The sequence below is a fragment of the Solea solea genome, chromosome 1 (genome assembly GCF_958295425.1).
Source record: "Solea solea chromosome 1, fSolSol10.1, whole genome shotgun sequence".
Classification (NCBI taxonomy): Eukaryota; Metazoa; Chordata; class Actinopteri; order Pleuronectiformes; family Soleidae; genus Solea; species Solea solea.
Genome location: NC_081134.1, coordinates 30,667,155 through 30,689,760, shown reverse-complemented (window position 1 = coordinate 30,689,760; position 22,606 = coordinate 30,667,155). Strand labels below are relative to the sequence as shown.

General features: G+C 41.2%; 1 protein-coding gene across 6 annotated transcripts in view; it reads left to right on the top strand.

Annotated features, from left to right (window-relative positions):
• dpp6a (dipeptidyl-peptidase 6a) overlaps positions 1-22,606 on the top strand; it is a 268,421-nt gene that overhangs the window by 196,428 nt on the left and 49,387 nt on the right. For all 6 annotated transcript variants that reach the window (XM_058632254.1, XM_058632261.1, XM_058632266.1 and 3 more), the window contains 3 exons: positions 3,426-3,524; positions 20,972-21,066; positions 21,467-21,541. In XM_058632254.1, coding sequence (XP_058488237.1) covers positions 3,426-3,524; positions 20,972-21,066; positions 21,467-21,541 — 269 coding nt within the window. The remainder of the gene's footprint in view (positions 1-3,425; positions 3,525-20,971; positions 21,067-21,466; positions 21,542-22,606) is intronic.

The following is a 22,606-nucleotide window of genomic DNA, read 5'->3' as shown; positions in this document are numbered from 1 at the left end:
AGTTGGCCAAAGGGTGGGATGATAAAAAAAAAGGATATAAGACGCTCTATGTTGCTATTTATTGGTGATTAAAGCTTAAAGCTGTAATATGTTTGTGATGATTTATAAAGGATAAACTGACTGAACCCCAAAAATGAGCGGAAATCCAGATTGATTTTGGGGGAAGGAAAGAAAGGAGGAACTTGTTTGTTTACATAAATAAACAAAACCAAGCCAGAGGAAAAAACACACACAAGTAAGGGGGCGGAGCTCTGAGTCTGAGGTACTGAAAACACGGAAAAGTGTCAGAGGAAAAAGTGTCAGAGGAACAAAAATACAAGAAGTAAGAGTCTTCTTTGAGCTAGCGTCGCCTTCTTTGAGGTAACTTTCAGCTGATAGATAGATAGATAGATAGATAGATAGATAGATAGATAGATAGATAGATAGATAGATAGATAGATAGCAATGTCTTCTTTGAGCTAGCAATATCCTCTTTGAGCTAGCGTCGCCTTCTTTGAGGTAACTTTCAGCTGATAGATAGATAGATAGACAGACAGACAGATAGATAGACAGACAGACAGACAGACAGATAGATAGATAGATAGATAGATAGCAATGTCTTCTTTGAGCTAGCAATGTCCTCTTTGAGCTAGCGTCGTCTTCTTTGAGGTAACTTTCAGCTGATAGATAGATAGCAATGTCTTCTTTGAGCTACCAATGTCCTCTTTGAGCTAGCGTCGTCTTCTTTGAGGTAACTTTCAGCTGATAGATAGATAGATAGATAGATAGATAGATAGATAGATAGATAGATAGATAGATAGATAGCAATGTCTTCTTTGAGCTAGCAATGTCCTCTTTGAGCTAGCGTCATCTTCTTTTAGCTAACTTTAAGCTAAAGAGTCTCAATGAATCACGGAAATAGGGTTGTTGTTGCACGGAGAAGACATGACACACTGGTGAGTGTTAAAGTAAGCAGAAGTAAGCTAAAGTAAGAGAAATGCCACACAAATTATCAAATTGCAGCGGTGTCCGAACTCAAATTCATCATTTATCCCCCTCTAAGCGCGTGCGTCTGATGGAGGCCGCGGCTCGTGTGCGTTACCGTGTTTCCCCCTGCAGTCTGTGTAACACGCAGCCTCTGATGCAGCGAGCAGATGCCGTCAAAGGTGTTTTTGTCTTCCCATGATGAAACCGACGCACAACTGAGGATCCGTTGATGTCTAACCATCTGGTCGGTGTAATATACCACACACAAAGACACACAGAGAGACACACACACACGCCGCTAAAGTATGAGCCTGTAGAATGATGCAAGTCATCTTCATTTTCTTGTAATTTAAAGTTTTTTGAAATGTTTTCTTCCTCGCTGGGTTTTTTGTCGGGAAAATTACAAATGTGCTCACACACACGGTGCAGAGTAGTTTACAAGTTATGATGTTATTGTGGAGACAGACAAATACATGGACATGTTTTCATGTGACCGTGGTCAGGGTCAGGTTTCTCCGGCTGCCTCAGTCGCCATTGTGAACACATGTTTTTCATTTTGGACTGGAAATTAATAACCTTTGCGATCACGGAAATATGCCTGCTATTCAGCGAGCTCCTTAATACATATATATATTTCTTTCTCTTATTATTTTCTTGGATGTACGGATTTTCTCTTTTCTGAAAAGACACGTAGAGAGAGAAGTGACATCCAGCTGCAGTGTGGACGCAGACAGGATAAGCAGAGGGATTAAACATCACACGTTCACGACGACGGTCTGGTCGGCCCCGAAACATTTCATCTTTAATCCCCATGGAAACCGGTGTGTCCATCGGAAGAACCTCAAAGCATTTTTAAAAAAAGTCTCCGTTTAAGCACAAACTTTATAACATGACTGAGTTTTGCAGCAGCAGCAGCAGCGGTGATGACAACAACTGGGACCAAAGGAACTCGCCGCACTTTATCCTCCAGTTAATGCACACGGAGGTGAAACGAGTCACATTATAGAGCGGGAGATGATGTGATGAGCACTGATGGATGAAATTGAGCTGAAATGAAATGGCAGGATGCAGCAGCTCTAAATACGCACGTCTGATCTGATGATGAGACGCACTCGTCTCAATCAAAGGCCTCTGGGGGTGAAGGCTGATTTCTTTAATTACTATTATATATCTTTATGTTCGCGCCGTCTTTGAAAAATGTAGCTTTTTGTTATAGTTTGCCGCTCCTCGTGTCCCTTTTTTCCATCGTCTCACTAATTGGAAAATATAATCCGATCGTTATTACACTTTCTTTCTTCCATCCAAGTTTGCATATTTGTTTTCGTTCATGCTGCTTAATCCCTGAAGCTCCAGATTTTAGACATAGTTACGTTTCAAGTACTTATATTAAGACATTTTATTGTCTACGATAAATGCAGATAGATGTCATTTTAATATTAATAGAGTGGTATTTCATCACGTGGAGGGACAAAAAAGAAATATATCAGCTAAAGACCATCTACAGGACATCATATATCAGATTTACCCCCGCCCAAAAAACGACCATTGATAGAGATGGATAGATAGATAGATAGATAGATAGATAGATAGATAGATAGATAGATAGATAGATAGACAGATAGATAGATTGTAAACAATATTCACTGACAGATTCAGGGCACTGCAGGTAAAAACAGAGGTGGAGTAGTAATAAAACAACATATATATATTAAAGAGTTTCTTATGTCTTTTTTATTATGTGTATTGTCCCATGTGTTTGCTGTACAGTTAGTTTGGTGGGTATTGATTGTTCCTGTGTGGGCACCAGACCATTTTTATTGCCCACAGATAGACCGGTCATCTTGCTTTATTACACGTTGCCTTTCGCCTCAGGACACCACATATGGAAATGCAGCCTATGCGGCTTACTTACAATATTCTTTTGTCAAATACCGATCAATGACTATGATGCACTCGCCGTTTTTTTTTTAATTGCTTTTAAATGTCACTCATGTCTGTGCAGTAATAGTGGAAAAGTGGAATGACAGTGATATTTCGCTCCGTTACATCCTCCCTCCTGCTCTGTTTTTTTTGATCCGCTGGCGTTTCATGGCAGATGAACGAGGCGCTGACAGTTGGTCTGTCAGTCGGCCAAGTCTGGACACACAGAACCAGAGAAACAGGCTGGTTTGAATATGCAGTTCAATTTAGTTTTTTTTCAGATTTTGAGTTGAGAGAAACAACAAGTGATGATCAGGATTATGTCAGGCGATGATTTTTCACTCAGCTCTTGGCAATCATTTATTTACTATCTCTTCTGAATGAGATGTATTTATTTTTTAGACGTTTATTACTTAAGTTTTGTTCCCCATAACCACATTTTCACTTAAACTGAATGAACATGGACATACTCAAACCTCACGCATCACTGTAAGTGCTGAACAAAGAGTTTCTCAGTTTTTCTTTTTCTTCCTTTTCAGGTGAAGATGATCGCCTGGCTCTGAAGGGCAAAGTGACGGTAGGAGACCTCTTCAGAAAAGACTTCAAGGTCCACGATCCTAACGCCAAATGGATAAGCAGTAAGTCAACCTTTTTAGTCAAAGTGTATTCTTTTATCTGTAAAGGTGTTAAATAGCTTCATATTTATATACGACAACAAAAAATATGTATTTCACAGGCATTTTTAGGGAATATTTAGGGATAATCACCATGTCACACTTTAATTAAACATTTTCAGATTTTAATTTAAATTAATTTGCCTCCTACTTTTTCTTAATTATGTTGCATTACGTCCTTGTTACGGCTTGAAAAAGAAAATAGTTATTTTAGTGCAGTATTTTATTTCTGCAGAATCACACGAGTGGTCGCACAGAAACAGAGAAAAAGATGTTGCAACATCACAATGAATTTGAATCAAAACAATTAGTTTACCACAAAGGCTCCACTTACAAAATGACAGAACAGTCCACAAGAAAATGTCTGACTCTGAATGACTTCATTCATGTGAATCTGTTACCACAATGGGGCAACAGCGATGAGTTTGCAGAAGTATAGACATTTCCGAGGGCCATTGAATGCACCTTGAAGCTGCTTCTTCTCAAACGCTTTGAGTTTGAGACCCCCCCTGCTTTAGACCCCATATTTCTTACAAGTAGGATCTTTGGAGTGCAGAAGGGCCAAAAGTGTTTAATCATTAGTAAACAAAATCACAGCATACACACACATTTTTAACAAAAAGAACATTTTAATTGAGCAAATATAGCCGCTGGCACATAATGAGTGCTAAGTGGAGCCTCCATGGCATTATAGGCAGAGGTTAATTAGCAAAAATGATAAGTCAACCTCTAATATATAGCGAGCAAGCAAATAATAATATAAGGATAATAAAAAAGGATTTAATGTGCCTCTTGACTTCAGCTTCAACAGCAGTTATTTTGCTGAAAATGAAGAGCAAACAACTGATTTCTGCCTCAGCTTCATATCGAATGCAAAGAAAGTCTGTGCGTCACGCTGTCTTTCAACCAACAAACGTGTAATTTACCAAATGTTCAGTGTCTTTTGCCCCATCTGTCTCCTGTGAGTGTGTGTGTTTAAATGACTGTGTTTGTGTTTGTGTGTACTTTGTTGTTTTCTGACATCCACCCCTCCGCGTTTGTAATCCATACGCTTCAGTCGTCGCCCATTTACCTGTAAATACACCCCTTATTTTTCTCTCCGATCAATGACCGTGTGCGGATGCTGCTGCGTCGTTACAATTCCCTACCACCAATTTTCAAATGCTAATTTTGTTAAATGTCCAGGACGGGAGCGTAAGGAACGCCGGCAGGGAGCTGATGAGAGGAAATATGATTATTTTATTTTGTATCAAGGTAAAAAAAAGAAAGAAAAAAGACTTGCATGTGTCGAGTGAAGAGAGTGATCACACCTCCGAGATGTGATGAATATGTACAGCTGAAGGATTAATGAGGTGGATTTAGTCGTCTCCCGTGCCCAAAGAAGCTGTCTCCTCCACTCGCACGATGTAAGATGGCTCCTGGAAAATGGCAGCAGCTGTTAAATGTGATTGCTCATAATCAGAAAGCTGAAACCCCCGTGTTTATTACATTAGCGACGGGAAATGCGTCTCCTCTGGATCTCACATGATGAGCTGCCCGGATTTTCTGATGTGTTTGCTTTGGCTTCACGCAGGTCTCCATGTGTCGCTCAAAGGCGAGACGCGCGGCGCGTGGCTGATTTGACGGAAAGTGGTGAACTAATCGATCACGCCTTAGCGAGCGAGCCTCGGTAAACACCCCAAACTGTGTTAGTACTGTACACATCTGGATGTGGAGGAACATCTGCTCCTTGTTGCTCGCAGAGAGTAATTGGAAGCCATCATTTTGCAGAAAAAACTTGTTGGATTATAATTACATTACTAGGACTAGCACATACGGAGGTGGTTTCGACTGCGATCCGCTTCAATCTGAACGCCTCAGTTGCTTGGACAGGATTTCAGAGTGTCTACTGCGATTGAATCAGTGGAAAACAATAGTTTTAAAAAATGGGATAAAAGCCCTTAAGACAACAACGGACCGAGTACGACAAATGTAGACCACGCCTTGAAAGCTTCATATCAATTATTCAACGTTTGTGACTGAAGGCGTACCTCCTGTTGCCAGTAGGTGGCGCAATGACTAGTTGGCAGTTTGTTACCTCGGATTGATTGGCCCTGGAAAAAAAGATTCAGAAGCTATTTAGCATGGTTACCACGGTAACCCGCCTACAGGTCCAAGGAAGGGGATGGCTGCTGCTGCTGGCTAGTTGGAACACAAACTGTGAGAATATGTGTTTTTTACTCATTGGATTGCCACCAAAATTGGTCAGATTACAGATTATTGCATGCGAAGACCCTCAAAAAGTGTCTTAAAGAGTAAGTGGAAAAGAAAAGGAAAGGATGATGAAATAAAGAATAATAGCAGATAAGGGACCTAATAACCTTTTTTTTTTTATTTAATTGTTTTTTTGTAAATTCATTGTGGAGGATCTAACCCGCTAAATAATAATAATAATAATGATATTGATAGTTTTAATTAAAAATATTGAGAAATGCAATAGGGGATTCTGCACACTTCCAACTAATGTTGTCCTGTTCCTTATTATTCTTTTTTGGTTGGCAATTCCAATAGTGGTGGTTTATGGTTTATTGCAACTTGTTGTTGTTGTTGCTAACTCCAGTAGTTGTTTGGAATGCTTAGTCAGCAACTATTTCCACCATTTTTCTTGGTCACTGGTTGAATGTAGCAGGAGTTGTTTAAATTGGCTGCAAATTGTGGGAGATATTTTCAAATAAATGTAAAAAAATAAAAGGCAGATAAACCAGCAGAGATACACACAGTACATTCACAGAGTCATATAACCTGAAATCAAACACATACATTCACACTTTGGTGTTTAATATTCACAGTTCAGCGTACACCCTGGTGTGCCTTAACATGCACAGAGACAGGAGAGGTACAGTAAAAAAAACAAAAAACAAAGCACTGTGTAATAATCCATGTGTATCATTAAAAAAGCAGTCTGCTCTTTCATCTCGTCGTGTTTGTGCCGCTGACGGTGCCATCCTTGATCTGGAGGTATTTTTAGTGTATCATTAGATTCAGCTAACAAGACATGGAAGAGAGGAGGAGAGGAAGAGAGAGAGAGGGAGAAGTAGTTCATCATTTGATTATTTTGCCTTTGTTAGTGTGTCCATTTTTCTTTTTTTCAGTGTTAAGTCAAACTACACACTCTGAGAACTGTCTATAGGATTTAGAATAATGACTTCACTGCTCGGAGGCTGTGATAGATTTTTTTTTTTACCTAATTTAACCTGCTTTTATTTTTTTCTCTCGACTCTCACACTTTGTCATTTACAAATATTTACTCGCACGTTCACATGCAGCTCTTTGTTTTGCTGTGACACACACATTTTCACACAGTCACACGTTCACACAGTCACACGTTCACACAGTCACACAGTCAGATCAACATCAGAACACACCGATAAAACATGAAGACCAGCGGAGCCGGGAATCAAACCCTCAACCCTCACTCTACCACTGAGTGGCAGTAATGGTTGTAGTTGTAGCAGTAGTAGTGGTCGTAGTATTAGTGGTCGTAGAAGTAGTAGTAGTAGTAGTAGTAGTAGCGGTAGTAGAAATAGTAGTATTGGAATAGTAGTGGTGGTAGTATTAGTAATAGCAGTGGTAGTAGTATAACTAATAATAGTGGTAGTAGAAGTAGTAGTATTAGTAATAGTAGAGTTAGTAGTATTGGTAGTAGTATCAGTAATATTAGCGGTAGTAGAAGGGGTAGTAGTGGTATTAGTAGTGGTAGTAGTATTAGTAATAGTAGAGTTAGTAGAAGTGGTAGTAGTATCAGTAATAGTAGAGGTAGTAGAAGTGGTAGTAGAGGTGGCTGTAGTGGTGTTAGTAGTGTTAGTAATAGTAGAGTTTGTAGAAGTGGTAGTAGCAGTGGGGCTACTACTAGTAGTAAAAGTGGTAGTGGAAGTAGAGGTGGTAGTGATAGTAGTAGTATAGGTAGTAATGGTATTAATTGAAGTATTCATAGTATTAGTAGTAGTAGTATATGCATTGTTTCCATGCATGTAGTGTAGCATTAACCTTCTCTGTGGATCAGTGTTCTTTCGCCTCCATGTTGTGAGTTCTCTGCGTTGGTAATTCACCACATAATACCGAAATCTCACATACTGTATGCCTGTTTTCTTTTTTATTTATATTTTTTAAATTCCTTTTGAATCGTTCAAACCCAGCGTCATTGTTCTCCATCTCCATCTCCGTCAGCACCAAGGTGAAGTCAGTCCTGCCGGGACACGGTGCAGGTGCTGTGAGCAGCTGCCTGCACTTGTCACGGTCACGTTCCTCTTGTTTGTGGCGCGGCGGCGCCTCGGGTCTTCTTCGGGGGTTGCGGGGGGAGGGGGGTTGTTTGTTAAGCGGTCAGCCATTTGGAACTATAAAGTGTTATCGGTGTGACTTTGAGAGCAACGCGTGACTGTGATTTAGACGGGGAGTGAGGCACTGATGTCTCTTTAGTCCGTGTGTGTGTGTGTGTGCGTATGTTGGTGAATTGCCTCGTTTCTGAATGATGCACAGCCTCTCATCTTCAATGTTTATGTGCCGGCAATCACACTGGAGAAGATTAGCGAGTTGTCTTACTCCCTTATTGACTTCTCATAGCTCTGCTCCCGTGACACGACATGAGTGATGATGTGGATGTCATTTGTTTATGGAGTTCTGCGACGGGTCTTTATCTCACCAATGAGACATATCAAATTAGCCCATATATACACACACACTCTCTGACACAAACACCATTATCCAGTGTTCATTTTGTGTCACAGATCATCAGCGAATGAGGCAGAAGGTATAAATATCCCACGCCCGTCTGAGATGCTCCAGTTTTTAACCACTTATTCTTAATCCGAGAGGACGTTTTTTGGCGTGAACTCGAATGTTCCTGTCTTTTTCGACCAAAACAAAGCAGCAGACGTGTCTGGGAAAAGAAAAACTGTCAACATACACAGACATTCAATATTTTAATTCCATCAGGGAGGGGAGGAAAAAAAGAGAAGTAGCGTTTCATGTTCAAACTTAAGAGCAGAAGTGCTTGCCGACGTGTGTGTCTCCCGACGACGTCTGCACTCTCTCGGCTCCTGAGCTGCCGACGTCTGAAGTGCTTGATATCATCTTTGATCCGAGATCTGAGCAGCAAAAACTTGATAAGAAAATAAGTAAAAAAGTGTTTTGTGTGTTGTTGTTTTTTTGTGTCTGGCGTAAAGTAGCTCTCCAAAAGCATATTGGCCACGGAGAGACAATCGCACATGCTTTTTACGCGTCTCAACTCCATTTCTGTGTTGTGTTGCTCTTCCTTTCATGTGTCCACCCCGGCTCTTTTCATCACGCCATGAAGTAGATGCCAAAGTGCTTTCATTTGGCTCCCTCACCTTCGAAATTTAGAGCTAAATCCAATGTTTTTCTCTGACAGCAGGTGAATATAAAAGCCTGATTTTTTCAGAACGTAGCCTTCCACAAAATGGATGTGGATCTCAAGAACCCGCGCAGGCTCGCGTTGTTTCACTGAGTCGGGACGACGGTAGAAGATTATACGTCGAAAGAAGCGATTTTTCATGACGAAAGTGCCGCGAAGCGTCGACTCCAGACGCACGTAAACAAAATAATTTGTCATTTTCATTGTCACTGTGCACTGATTGAGGTTTAGTGTGCTGACTAATTGTCCTTAATCTCATTGTTTGCTTGCATTATTCATATCATTTGCATCTTTTCCCCATCTGCACCCGGTCTCTCATTTGTTGCTCGTATAGCAGCAGCAGCAGCAGCAGCAGCGTCGGCGGTGATTGTATTGATATTCATGCGTTCTGCAGCTCCACAGTCCCACATAACTGTAGCAAGCAAATCTTCCTGAAAAGCCCCAATTGTGCTGTCTGTTGCTGCCTGAAGAGAGGCGAGCAGAGCAGAGGAGACAGAAGCGGTGTTAATTAACAACACAAGTCCAACCCACACACAGACTCTGGGAAAACAGAAGTACACCACAGCATTATGTTTTCTCCTCCTCTCAGCATCCATACCTGTTCCTAATTACTTCATTTACAATCTCTCCTCATTATGAGCCAACCGTGGTCGGTTGGACTGATGCAATAAATGTGTAATGGCGTATTTTTCTCGTATAGAATACCACTATAGTCCTCCACTGCAGCTGAATATCCAGCTGGCGCTTCTACGACCCACATCCCCCCATAATGCCGCCTCATTCTTCTGCACATGGCGTCCACGTCCAATCTGTGAAATTGACTTACAGTGCTTTGAATCCACTTTGGAGCGTCTTATCGCTGACAATTCACGGCTTAACCGTGTTTGCGCGACGCAACAGGAAAGTGGCGAGCTTCCCGTTTTGTGGCGAGACTCCCGCGGCACGATTTGACACAGAGCATTACTGTATATACGTTTTATTCTGGCGAATTTAAAGCTGTAGTGGGCAACCTTTAAACGCAAACAAAAAAACGTTATGTTGCATTTAAACCACAGTCAAATGAGTTCACGCAATGCTGAGGGGCTGATGTAGGGGCCACTAAACTGTAGAATTAAGGAAGCTAGAGCACAAAACAAACGTCTTCCCTCGTGTATCGCAGCTGAAAGGGAAGAGAGACACGCCCTGATACACAGGTGCACCCTAAAAGCAAACAATGGATAATAGGTGTGGGTCCAAATATGGATTTGCCGATGTATCGCCAATCTTCCTTGCGCAATACGATGATCAATACGATCAATAACACCGAGTATCGAAGACACGTTTGCACAAGCGTACTTTCCATTACTGTAATTACAGGATTGGATGGTTTCCAATGGTTTCTGAAAGCGGAGAAGTTGCGCGTCAAAGCCAACGTGTTGTGGTTATTACGGTGATTTCACTCGATGTCTTTAATCAGCAGCTTGATACGAAGACAAATGTGTGTGAGTTACGTACTCGTACTGTTAATATTTTCCGAGCATCATTTCATTTGTAAGAAATACTGCTTCTTCTTCTAGAATAAATTATGTAAGTAGTTATTTTTACGTTTGACATCTACTCCCCAAACCTGGCTGTCTCTGCTGGGCCCAGATTCTGATGCTGGCGGGCCAGTTTTGGCCCACAGGCCACCAATTGCTGACCATTGACATAGACTTTATGAGACTTTTGTTCGCAATGTTGTAAATAAACAGAGAAATCCTGCAACGTTTCTTTTACCTTCAGGTAGACCAATATCGTGATGTATCGCTGTATGATTGTCTTGCGATACATTGATTATCACAGAATCGCCGCGTCGCGATAGTATTGGTATCATGGACCATGTATCACGTATCGTATCGTGAGGCAACCTGTGATTCTCAACCCTAATACAGTACAGATGAAGAAGAACAACAAAAGTTACACACTGCAGCTTTAAATGCTCATGTTTCACGTGTGTAGATGTTGTGTCTGAAATTGTGCAATGATTTGATTTGGGAATAATTAGCACATTTCACTGTGATGTGGAGGGTTTTTTTATGAGTTTTGTCGAGAGTGCTGCTGCTGCTGCTGTTGTTGTGTTCGCTGTTTTACAGGCACTAACTTCCCTAATGATCTTAATTAATATGAACATTTCATGTTCAGTGGTTGTTTGCCAGCACACACAAACACACACACAAAAAACCAAAAAGGAACACTGCGGCGCATAAAACACACATGGAAGCGAGTAAAGTGGAGCGAGCGGAGGCTGTCCGTGCCGCGACAGAGGTTATGGATTTATGAGGAGCGTATGAACAGCTGGCACATACTGATGGAATGATTGTCACCTCAGAGGCAGCGAATCAAGTCAATGACACTTACTCATTCTGAGGATTAATTGCGAGTGAGATTACAGGTTGTAAAAAAAAAAGCGGGTTATGAAAGTCGATGGAGGATTTCTGAGAACACTTAGCCTCCTCCTCCGGGAGTCGCCTTGAAAAGAACAATGTGGAGCTGGATGAAGCGTTTACTTTTCAGGAAGTAGTACTCTCTAACGAGCTGCTTCCACAGACCATAATACTCTGCGAGTCGGATTCCAATTTTGTGCTGCACCTTACTGTGACATTAATCCTGGCGTAGAAGATTTTGTTTTTGTTTCATTAGACTGTGAGGAATTAATAAGGCGTTGTTTGCAAAAATGGAGCAAAGCTTGGACATTTACATTCTTGCATGTGATGGAATATTACATTTTTACTCCAATAATTTTACTTTCACCAATGACGTTATATTTCTATTTATTTTAGGGCTGCCCCGATTAACTAAATGAATCGTAAACTAGTTTGATAATAGATTCATTGGTTTGAGTTTGAGTGTTCAATAATGACTTAATAATTATTTGATTTTTCTGCTTCTTAAATGTGCATTTTTCTAGTTGCTTTGCTTCCTCAATACAAATACGTTTATAGTGAATCATTTTTTTTGGGGTTTGTTGACAAAACAAGACATTTGACAAACGCCAATCAGCCTTTTTCAACATTTTCTGACATTTTTACGGACCAAACTATCGATTGTGAATAGTCGGGGGCCTAATTTATTTTGCAGCAAGATAAATCAACTGATTTCCATGAAAGAATAAAAATTAGTATGAGAATAAACTTGGACGATGGAGCACCTTTCAGAATTCACACGACAAGGTGCCTCGCAACGGCAACAATGGTCATGAGAGGGTTAAACATGGTTCTATTGTCTTACAACGACTTCATGTGAAATTGCTTTAGACGTGGAATGGCTACAAAAGTGATAATGATTGTTATTATTTGAATCTTTTAGGCAAGCAGAGCCCGGAGGTTTGTCTGTGCTCAGCTGAGACGTGATATTTTGCCTCTGGCAATAAAAAACCCCAGAATGTTTCCGCTCAATTTGAGAGCTGAATAGGAAATGTCAGCTTTGTTATTTGGGAAAAGTTGAAAAACAAAAAGCACTTTTTTTTTCCCAATGTAAAATGAATGAGGAAGGTCTCAAATTGTTTTGTTTTAAAAGCCGACCAACGGTGCTTTACTGTGTGTGTGACAGAAGGATTATTTGCTGCTGCACCTGTTTTACTGTTATGTTCATTGCACTTTTTAAAACAAGCTTAAAATGTAACCATCTATTGGAATTTTCAAAAATACAGATATGATGGTGCCACAACAGGAAACCTCATCACCTAACAACATTATTTTATAGTAATAATAAGGATGTTCCCTGAATGCATCTCATAGCTATTTATGTAACCCGAATGATAAATAAAACATTTACTGGAATTGGATGCAAATTCTTGTTCAAGGAGGCTTTTTTTTTTTTTAAATTGAGCTTCTTGCAGCGTATTAAAGTTTCTTCGTATAGTTCAAACACTGCATTAGAGTCCACTGTAGCACTTTTATTCTTCAGTCTGTTTCTGAGGAAAAGTCAAGCGGAGCTTCAGTGGGAGAAACCTCAAATTACCAGAAGTGACGGGAGGTTGAAACTTCAAGGATGTTTGAGTCAGTCTCGTAGGGACGAGAGTGGTCTCCCCTCTTCATCTCTGATGTGAGATGGGCGAAGTTTGTGACAGACTTCACAGACGTTGCCCGGACCTTTAATTTGCTCAAGATCAAGATCTCTCACAAAAAAAAAAAGGGGGGGGGGCAGAAGTTCAAGAGTGTGAAACGGAAATGACCAGAAGCAGAGGCAGTGAACCATCAGCGTGGAGGGAAAAGTGATAGGTGTTCCAGATAAGCATAAATGACTTTACTGTGGGAAAAAAAAGGTAACCAGCAGCAGCAGCTTTGGCTGTCGCCCCAGGTCATCTTCTGTTTTTGTCAGCAGGGTCATACTTGAAGGTTTGTGCTCATTTGTGTGCTCTGCCATTCGTTTGTCTGCACGCTTTGTTTATCGGGACAGCACTGTGAAATTTCACACATAAATCACAATAAACTACGTTAAATTACAGGTCAACCGATAGTGGATTTTTAAAGGTCGGTCGTAATATAACAGTTTGAAGCATGGAAAAGCTGAAACAATTTCCTACCCCAATTCCCCAGGGGAAAAAATAAACATCAGAGTCAGTGTTGTGATATTCCAAGAACATTTACAATAACAATATTCATGACAGTATTAAGAAGCGTAAACAAATAACAGACCCATTACCACATGTGTGGTAGCAAAATGACATAGGGAAAGGTCAAAGGCCAGGGAACCAGCAAGTTTGGATATAACATAGGGACTGGAAGACTTGGCTCCAGTGTGTTTGGTTCCAACTAATAAGTGTTCCTACTACTGTATGAACTACATTACTGGCTAACAAGTTAAAGATAAACTTAACTTTTGGATGACGTTAATGTTTGGAAGCCAAGGTGGGAGTGACCCTGTGAACCCACTGGTTGTGTTTCATCACCAGGAAAAAGTTATGCGACATGTTTTTGCAGGAAAAAAAGGAGGAACACAATCATCGTTGAGCGACGTGCGTGTCGGTCTCTAAGAGAGTGCTCACATTTTAGATGTAGCGGCTATTTGACTGTCGCTCCACTGCTGTGAAACATGACAAAAGTATTTGTTTGTTTGTGGGCTGCATGAGGTGATTGCATTTACAAGGGTTCCCTGAATGCATCTTGTAGCTGCTCCTGTCAGCTCCTGTAAGTCAAGTGCAATTGTAGTTGGAGAAACTGTTTTTTGGTTGAAAGCTTTACAAGGGTTCCCTGAATGCATCTCGTAGCTGCTCCTTTTCCTTTCTTTTTTTTACCAGCTCTCATTTCTCCAGAGTTTGAGATTTTTTTTTTGTGGAAAATTGTGGAGTGAAGTTAGTTTGAACCAGGCAGACCACAACTGTATTTGGAAGTGTTTGAAACATCTAACCTAAAACTAACTTAGAAGTCAAGCACCGTTTCAGTTGGAGAATCATTTCATGGTGATTTTAAACAACTGCTTTTTGGTTCAATGTACCAATTGAACAGATTAATAAACATACATGTACACAGTGTTTTTTTCCAGCAGAGCAAAGATTTAAAGCTTTGTTGCTACACTGGAAACTCAATTTTATTCAGCCACCAGCAGACACCATAATTCTCTGCCGGCAGCTTCTGTCCCTTTTATCACACCAGTCATCATCCGCAGCCTTGGGCAGGGACAAATGACCTGGAACCGACAAGAAAAATCCCATTTCATCCAGAACTTAACACCGCAACCCTGGCTCACCTCGCAGCTCACAATATAGCCCACAGAAACTACCCACTTCAATCACAGCTAGTGTGATTTCTTTTAATCACACGGTGATGTATTATGTGGGGGTTAGGGTTTGAAGGTAAGGGTCGTTAAAGAAGTAAAATCATATTTCTGTTTCTTTCAAGTCTTCTCCTCACTTACCTGGTTCAATCGTGCATAAATTGAGAGAACAAGTCTGTATTTTCTGTGCTTCTACACATTCAAAAAGAATATATGAAAAGAAAATGCATCGGGCAGACTATTTGCCCCCGTCAAAATATGTTCCTGTTACGCCTGCACTGTGTTTCCTCGCCGAGTACAAAACACACTCGTGATAACAGTAAATGCATTGAGCAGAGTGAGTACAGCTGCATTCATTATGTATTGTGTTACGAGTGGGAACAGATATGGCAGACTGCAAAGAGTAGAGTGGCTGTAAAACGCTGTAAAAAGTCGAACCCTTATTGATTACAGTGCAGTAAAAATGTAACTTCACTCCCCGAGTCCATTTTCCTCTGCTTGGTATTAGCTCCCACTTTCAGCTCTCTTCTGATTATTTTTTTTTTTAATTGAGCTGTCATATTACACATGATAGGATTTTAAGTTGTTAATAAAGCCTAAGGCACAGTGAGTGGTGCAGAGTTGAGGTGGGTCAAAATATGGGTCAAAATATCGCCGGCGCATTTATTGATATTTTAATTAACAAATTAAGGTGTTCTAAATTAAGAAGTTCCTGCCAGTTTCACTCAGCAGGTGTCGCTATACTTCATGTCTCCTCACGGTGGCGCTGGTCAAATGAATGAGTGTAGACATGGGCGGAAGTTACCTGGCTGAAGAAGAGGGAGTTTACAGCGGGATAATAGTGGCAAAAGCTACATTAAGAGATGCTCCATCCTTGTTCAATACATAGACTTTATGCACTTTGTTCTCTATGTTGTGAATAAATAGAGAATTCCTGAAACTTTTAACTTTTCACATTAATGTTTTGTTTTCTTCAGTGAAACAGACATCACGATGTATTATCTTGCAATATATCGATTATGACAGAATTGTTCTATCGTGATATTATTGGTATCGTGGACCATGTATCGCGTATCTAATCTCTGAGTGCATAGTTTTTGACCTGAATTAGGCCTCTGCATATAGAGGAGGACACTCTACATTATGGGGCTTTTTTGTACAATAGTTCCTGGTACCTGGTGCTTTGTTTGGTTAAAGGGGATAAAAGATAAAAGATAGCAACGGTATCAGCTGTAACACAAGCTAGCAATATCATTAGCTTTGTCATCAGCTGCAATGCAAGTTGTCATTAGCGACATCATCGGCTGCAACGTCCTCAGTGGCAACGTCAAATGTGACAAATGTGATTAAACAACGCCGACCGCTCATCAACCGCAGTGCAAGTCGACAATGTAATTAGCTACGTAGCTAGTGACTGGCAATTTACAACACAGGTTAGCTGTGAAGCAAGTGAGCAAGTTAGCATGCACTATTGCCTCAGAGCAAGAAGGTTTCCCAGTTTCCTGCCACAGTCCAAAAAGCAGGGATAATTGGACACTTTAAATTGCCCGAGGTGTGATTGAATGAGTGAATGTTTGACTGGCGACCTGTCCACGATGTACCCCGCCTGTATCCCTATGTCAGCTGGGATTGGCACCAGCAGCCCCGTGACCCTCGTGTGGAGGATAATGTGGTCGAAGATGGATGGATGGATGAATGTATTTGACTAATTATTGTCATTTCATGTTGCGTTTCATAGATTGTGGCAGCACACAATGTGAGATTTCTCACACTGTGTCAGAACTTTCCACATGCTATCTTTGCCTCTGGCAACAGCAACTGTCCACTCAATTTGAGAATTTTAAACTAAATGTCGGCTCTGTGATCTGGGAAAAGCTGAAAATGAAATTACCCTTTTGTTTTGTTTCCCATTGATTAATGATCTTTTTTTGTAAAATGAATGAAGCTCTCAATTTGTTTTCTACTATATGTCTGACAAAAGCCGACTTTCTTGTTCACATCGTAATTTTTTTTGTGTTCATTTTTCCCATTTGTTTTGTAAGATGCCTTCCAATGATGTTTGATTTGACGCTTAAAATGTCACAAATATAGATATGGTGGCACCGCACACCATAACACATACAACACCTCACAAAATATATCACAATGATTATATAAACAAGCAACTTTACAGTGATAATAAGTGTTCAAATGATAAATAAAAACAAAAACATAAATTTTGCCTCCCACTCCCCTCTCCATGGCTCTCCCTCTGCCTCCCTGGAGTGTGTCTGGGTTCAGGCTGTGCCCTGGGCACAAGTCTGTATTAATAAGACATACATCCATGGAAAGGTGTAGATCAGAGGATAAAGCAGGGCCCTGGGCTAATGCACAAGAAATGAAGGTACACACAAAGAATAAAAAAACAGGGGAGGCCAACAGAGAGAAGGAGAAAACCTTTGCTCCTTCTACACAGCTTGTTCAAAGCTGGATGCCGTGCCGTGGTGGTGATGGTGGGGAGCCTGGGGTATCACCTGTGTGTACCAACAGTGGCAGTATAGTCGTAGAGACCTGGTTCTGATGCCGTCACATTAGAATTGTGACAACACTGAATAGCGGCCCGCTATCTCTAAGATCGCCCTGTACTGTGGAAAAGTGGAATAAGCTTTCCATATTTTATTTTGTGACAGCAGCAGCAAGTATTTGTTTGTTTGTGGGCTGCATGAGTGTTTACAGAGGTGATTGAATTTACCAGGGTTCCCTGAATGCATCTCATAGCTTCTCCTTTAAGCTCAATCGATGCCCCCGCTTTATTTTTTACTAGCTCTCATCTCTCCAGAGTTTGGGTCACAGAGCCCTGGTACTGATGCCGATTCTGATATATGTCACATGTCACGACTCTGAATAGCAGCGACTCACTATCTAACATCGCCGTGTGCTTGTGATTGTTGGGGTTCTGTGTGTGTAAACAAAGGCAGGATTACAAGAATATAATGGAAAAAAAGAGAGATAGATTGAATGGAGGACATAAAATGCTTTTGGGTAATAGCCTGTGAAAGAATAGGTGGCTTTGATGGAGCAGAAAAGAGAGCCAGAGAGCGGAGACGGAGGGGATGATAAGGTATGAAATGATGAACCCAGCAGGTGGGCTCCGAGAGAGGCCAGTGATGGGAGGCACTTGAAAGGATCTGAGGTATATCTTAAGGTGTGCAGATGAAGGAGAAGATTAGCAATACGGTGAGAAATAAAAGATGAGATAAGGGTCCCTTAAAGATGCAGGTCTTTGAGGTTGAAATGAGGCCAGAGAATGTGAGGACAGAAGTCCCGTCAGTCACTCAGACCACTCATTTATCACCGTAATAGCTGTTTCTTTTCTTTTTTTTAACCCATTCATGCCACAGCCTCCATTCTTGTATCTAAAAGCACATGGTTTGTCAAAATGCCAAGCTAAAATAACAGAGTATGACGGAGGGAACTGTGTTTATCACCATAAATTCCATGGAGGCGTTTGTTTTTATACCCTTGTTAGTATGCCGGTGGCTTTTTTGAAAGAAGACAAAAGACGTTGACGTGAAGGGGGCCCACGTTTGCGATGTTTATCTCTTAAACAAGAAGGTTTGAAGCGGCTCTCTCTCGCTCTCTCTCTCGAGCACGTCCTGAATCAAAGTCATTATGATGGTGATTCTGTTGCAGCTAATGGACAATTAGATATGCTAGCAGATAGCAAGCGCGCCGCTAAACAATCCCCGGGTTTCTAATTAGCTCGCCAAGTAGCGCGGTTGGCTTGTGCGCCTATGGGTCAGTAAAGCAGCAAGACAGAGCGGACACAGATGGATTGAAGGTTGAAAAAGGGCAGTTGCTGTATTTAGCTTACTCGTCCTGATAAAGGCCTGATGGATGGGGAGCTGCATCTGACTCGTAATGGCTGCCTTTAACGATTTCCTCCTGGGGCTGGACTCAGATGTGTTTGTGCTAGAACTTCTTGCTTCTTAGATGCATCCAAAAGCCGGTCATTTTTAGGTCATATTCCAGAGCTCTTCACATAATCCTTTGTTGAAAGTTCTCCGTGGGATTAATCTCACTCTGCTCCCCCCTGAAAAAAAAACGATATAAGCTCTCTATCAGCTGCTCATTATGAGTAATGGGGTCTCAGATGGACATGCAGTATCCTGCAAAAACTTTAGATTAGCTTTTTCAAATGTGAGATTTCCTCACCCTTCTTTTTTTCCTCGGCGCCGTGGTCGGCACCGTCACCTTGCACGTTGGTTCAAATCCCATTTTGATCAGGAGGTGTGTGATCTTCACATGTTGCTTGCTTTCTCTCTGAGTTGTCTGGCTTTCAGAGTAGATTAGATTAGATTAATACAAGCGATTCTAATTTGCCTGTATGGCTGTATAAACTACTTTTGGATTCATTAGTCTTTTAATACATCATCAAAATCAACTGTCACAATATGACAATGCGATATAAGCACTTGAAACGAGGACTTAATTGTCAACTATTTCGATAATCCATTAATTGGTTTGAGTGTTGTTGTTTCTTTTAATAATTAAAACAAGCTGATTTTTCAGCTTCTTAAATGTGAATATTTTCTGGTGTCTTTGCTCCACATGACAAAGAAATCATTAAAAACGGAATCATTTTTGGGTTTGAAAAACACCGATCAACATTTTCTGAACAAGCACTACTGAAACACACTTTGAGGTAAATGGGCGCACGTTTAAGCCGATTTGTGGCGAGTTTTCTTTAACAATAGATGATGAAACCTTCACCGTGTTGAGGTGGACATCAGCGCCCGCTTGTTGTTTTTCTGTCATCAGCTTCTGTTAGTGTCTTTGGGTCGACTCATTCGACACCCGTTGCTCCGAACAGCAGCCGTTTCTGCCGTATGTGTGTGTGTGTGTGTGTGTTAAGGACCTTCCAAATTGTTGACCATGCTCAATGTTTGTTAAATGGTGTCTGATCGATTGTCCCTCAGCTTCGAAATAACACACAGCCCCCTGCTCCTCATCGCCTCATGTTGCTTTGGTCCAGAAACAGAGAATCAGAGTTTACTTTTACTTACTTTTATGTTTCAACTGGATCTAATATGTAAGATGTGTGTATTAACTAACACCTGTTGGTGCGTTAACTCTTCATTTCATAATAAAATGTCTTTATTCCAGTGTCAATATTATCACCAGAGTTACAGACGGGACAAAATAACAAATTACATTCAAATTTTCCCCAGAAAACAAAGTGCAATATTCAAAAAAGATCCATCTAAGTGTGGAAACGTAATAGTTTACCAAGTGTATTATTGCTGTGAGTTGACCTGTTGATAGAGTTGTACTCATTAACTTAAAAGGAAAAAAAAGCCTATTGTTATAATAAACCTAATTGAATATGCCGTTGATATTAAATAGGTAATAAAAACAGTGGCATCTGCTCAAATGTAATGATGCTTTCAAAGCTCGGGCTATATGGCTAATAACGTCATTAACATTGAACAGTCTTTGTTTTGTTTTTTTGGTTTTTGTTTTATTTAATCACCGCAGCTGCTGTTATGTAACACATTCAAACATTCTATAACCTGTAGAGAGGGAGAAACCATAACATTCACAATTTAACCCCGTGACATTGTTAATCAGATGTCAGGAGAACAAGATGAATTCATTGTATAAAAATGGGTTCATGCTCTCACGTCACCGAGTTGCGTTTGTTCATATGTTCGGTTTAGTGATTCCTCTCTGCTGCTCTGACTGTAAACAAGGTGGACTGGATATTCCACTGTTGCCCTTTTTAACCCTTAGAACACTGCTGCTTTTTTCCATTACTATGTTTAAACGTACAATATGTACAGAGGGGATAAGAATAATGTGCAATACATAGTGTCTTATATCTTTTTTTCGGCACAACTTAGGCAATCTGATGAATTTTCACCAACTATATAAACACACCTGAGCAAAAAAAGTACTAAAAATGTTTAAAATCGGAGTGAATTTGTATTAAATTTGGAAATACGTTACAGTTCAAAGTTCGCTTGGCTCGTTTTTATGAAGAAAAAGATTCTCTAATATTGTAACTTTGACTCAACAACACGTAAGAAGACAAAACGCCTGAATATGTGACCTGTAAACCCAGGATGTCCATATAAGGAGTTGTGTATTATTCCCACGGTAATTTACCATGGCTGCACCTGAGCACTAAGGGTTAATGTCAAGTATAAGCATTGTTTTCTTTCCCACTTTTAATCACAAACTCTCTCTCTCTCTCTCTCCGTCTCCTCCGTCTCCTCCTTCCTCGCAGGCCACGAGCTGTTGTACCGCAACCGCGACGGCGACGTCGTCAAGTACAACGTCGACGCCGACGAGAAGACCGTCCTGGTTCATAACAAGAAGTTTGTGAGTATCGAAGTCGTCGTTTCTGACCCAGGAATTCAATTCAATTAAAACTTTTCTTTTTATGTCAGCAAATCAAAGCACCCCGAAGCCCATTTGATCCATTACTGCTGTGAAATGTGAGCGTAGTTAACACTCTGGGTTGTGTGTGGAAATGTTGAGATGGAGATATAGCAGCAGCGGCAGCAGCAGCTCGGGTGACGACACACAACATTATGTTCGCCATCAAATCAGTCCCGTTGCAGAGATTAATGCAGCTCCCATTTGCTTGCAGGAGCCGAGCAATCCGTCAAATAAAGCCCGTTTAATGACTAGTCTAATGAAAGAAATACCACGCATGGTTAAAGGTCTCATCTTTTTGTCTCCTCTTCCCCCTCCTCCTCTATCTGCCTCTGCTCCTCAGGAAATGTACAAAGCCAGCAAGTACGAGGTGTCGCCTGACATGAAGCATGTGCTGCTGGCCTACAACGTCGCACCGGTGAGCTTCTCATTTGTTTGCTTGTTTTTTGAATTAGCAAAGTGACAGCTAAATATGTCAGCCGCCTCCACTGGGGTTGGCAGAGGGAGGGAGGGCGGGAGGGTGGGGGAGTTGGCGTGATTATGGGCTTGCAGGGAAGCGAACGCGGGGAGGAGGGGAGGGGAAAGTAATCACGGTGGTGTGCGAAGGCCCGCCGCACACCGCTGCCTGTAAGCAATGGCGACCGGGTCCAGCACAGCCGAGCGGAACTGCAGCGAGGGGAACACGGGAAAAAAAAACACAAACAAACCCCCTCAGTGGCCGCGTGGGCTCACACAGAGGAAGGTGAAATCAGCACACAGGGGAGGGAGGGGTGGAGGGAGGGCATGGGGGGCGGTGACCATTGGCTGGGAATGTGTCATTTCTGCACAAGTGTCCCATAAATACATCAGCTCATCTCTGCAGGCACCTGCAAACCATTTCAGCTCACACTATAAAACCAGATCAGGGGAAAACTGAATCATTGCCTTGTGTGTTTGCCTCACGCTGTGTCAGCGCAGGGACTTTGTGTCAGAAGAATCACGGCTGGGATTCAACCTTTTGTTATTGCTCACGATGACTGGGAAGATGTGAGCAGCGTGTGCCGGCGTGTTTGCATTTATTATTCCGTCCAGACCCTCCATCACCTTGATAGATGACAGTCATTCCCTCCTATATATATATATATATATATATATATATATATACATGTATACACTCACTGTAGTGAATGCACACACAGCTCACCTCGACAGCACGCGTAACACACCGCGACTGGTCGCAATAACTACAGCGTTCGCACATTAACGCACGTGAAAATCCATCTCCACAGGAATGTGATTGTGAGCCTCGTGGGTATTAAATTACTTTCTTCCTACACTGCTTCATAAACGCTACATTTATAGCAGGCACAACATTACACACAGAAAAACTATTTGTCTGAAACTGTATAATTAGAGAACGTTGTGCCAATACGATATGCAGTGTCAGTGTTAGATCTGATTGTGGTCAAAAAAACTTAAGCTTAAATATCACACAAGTGCTTCT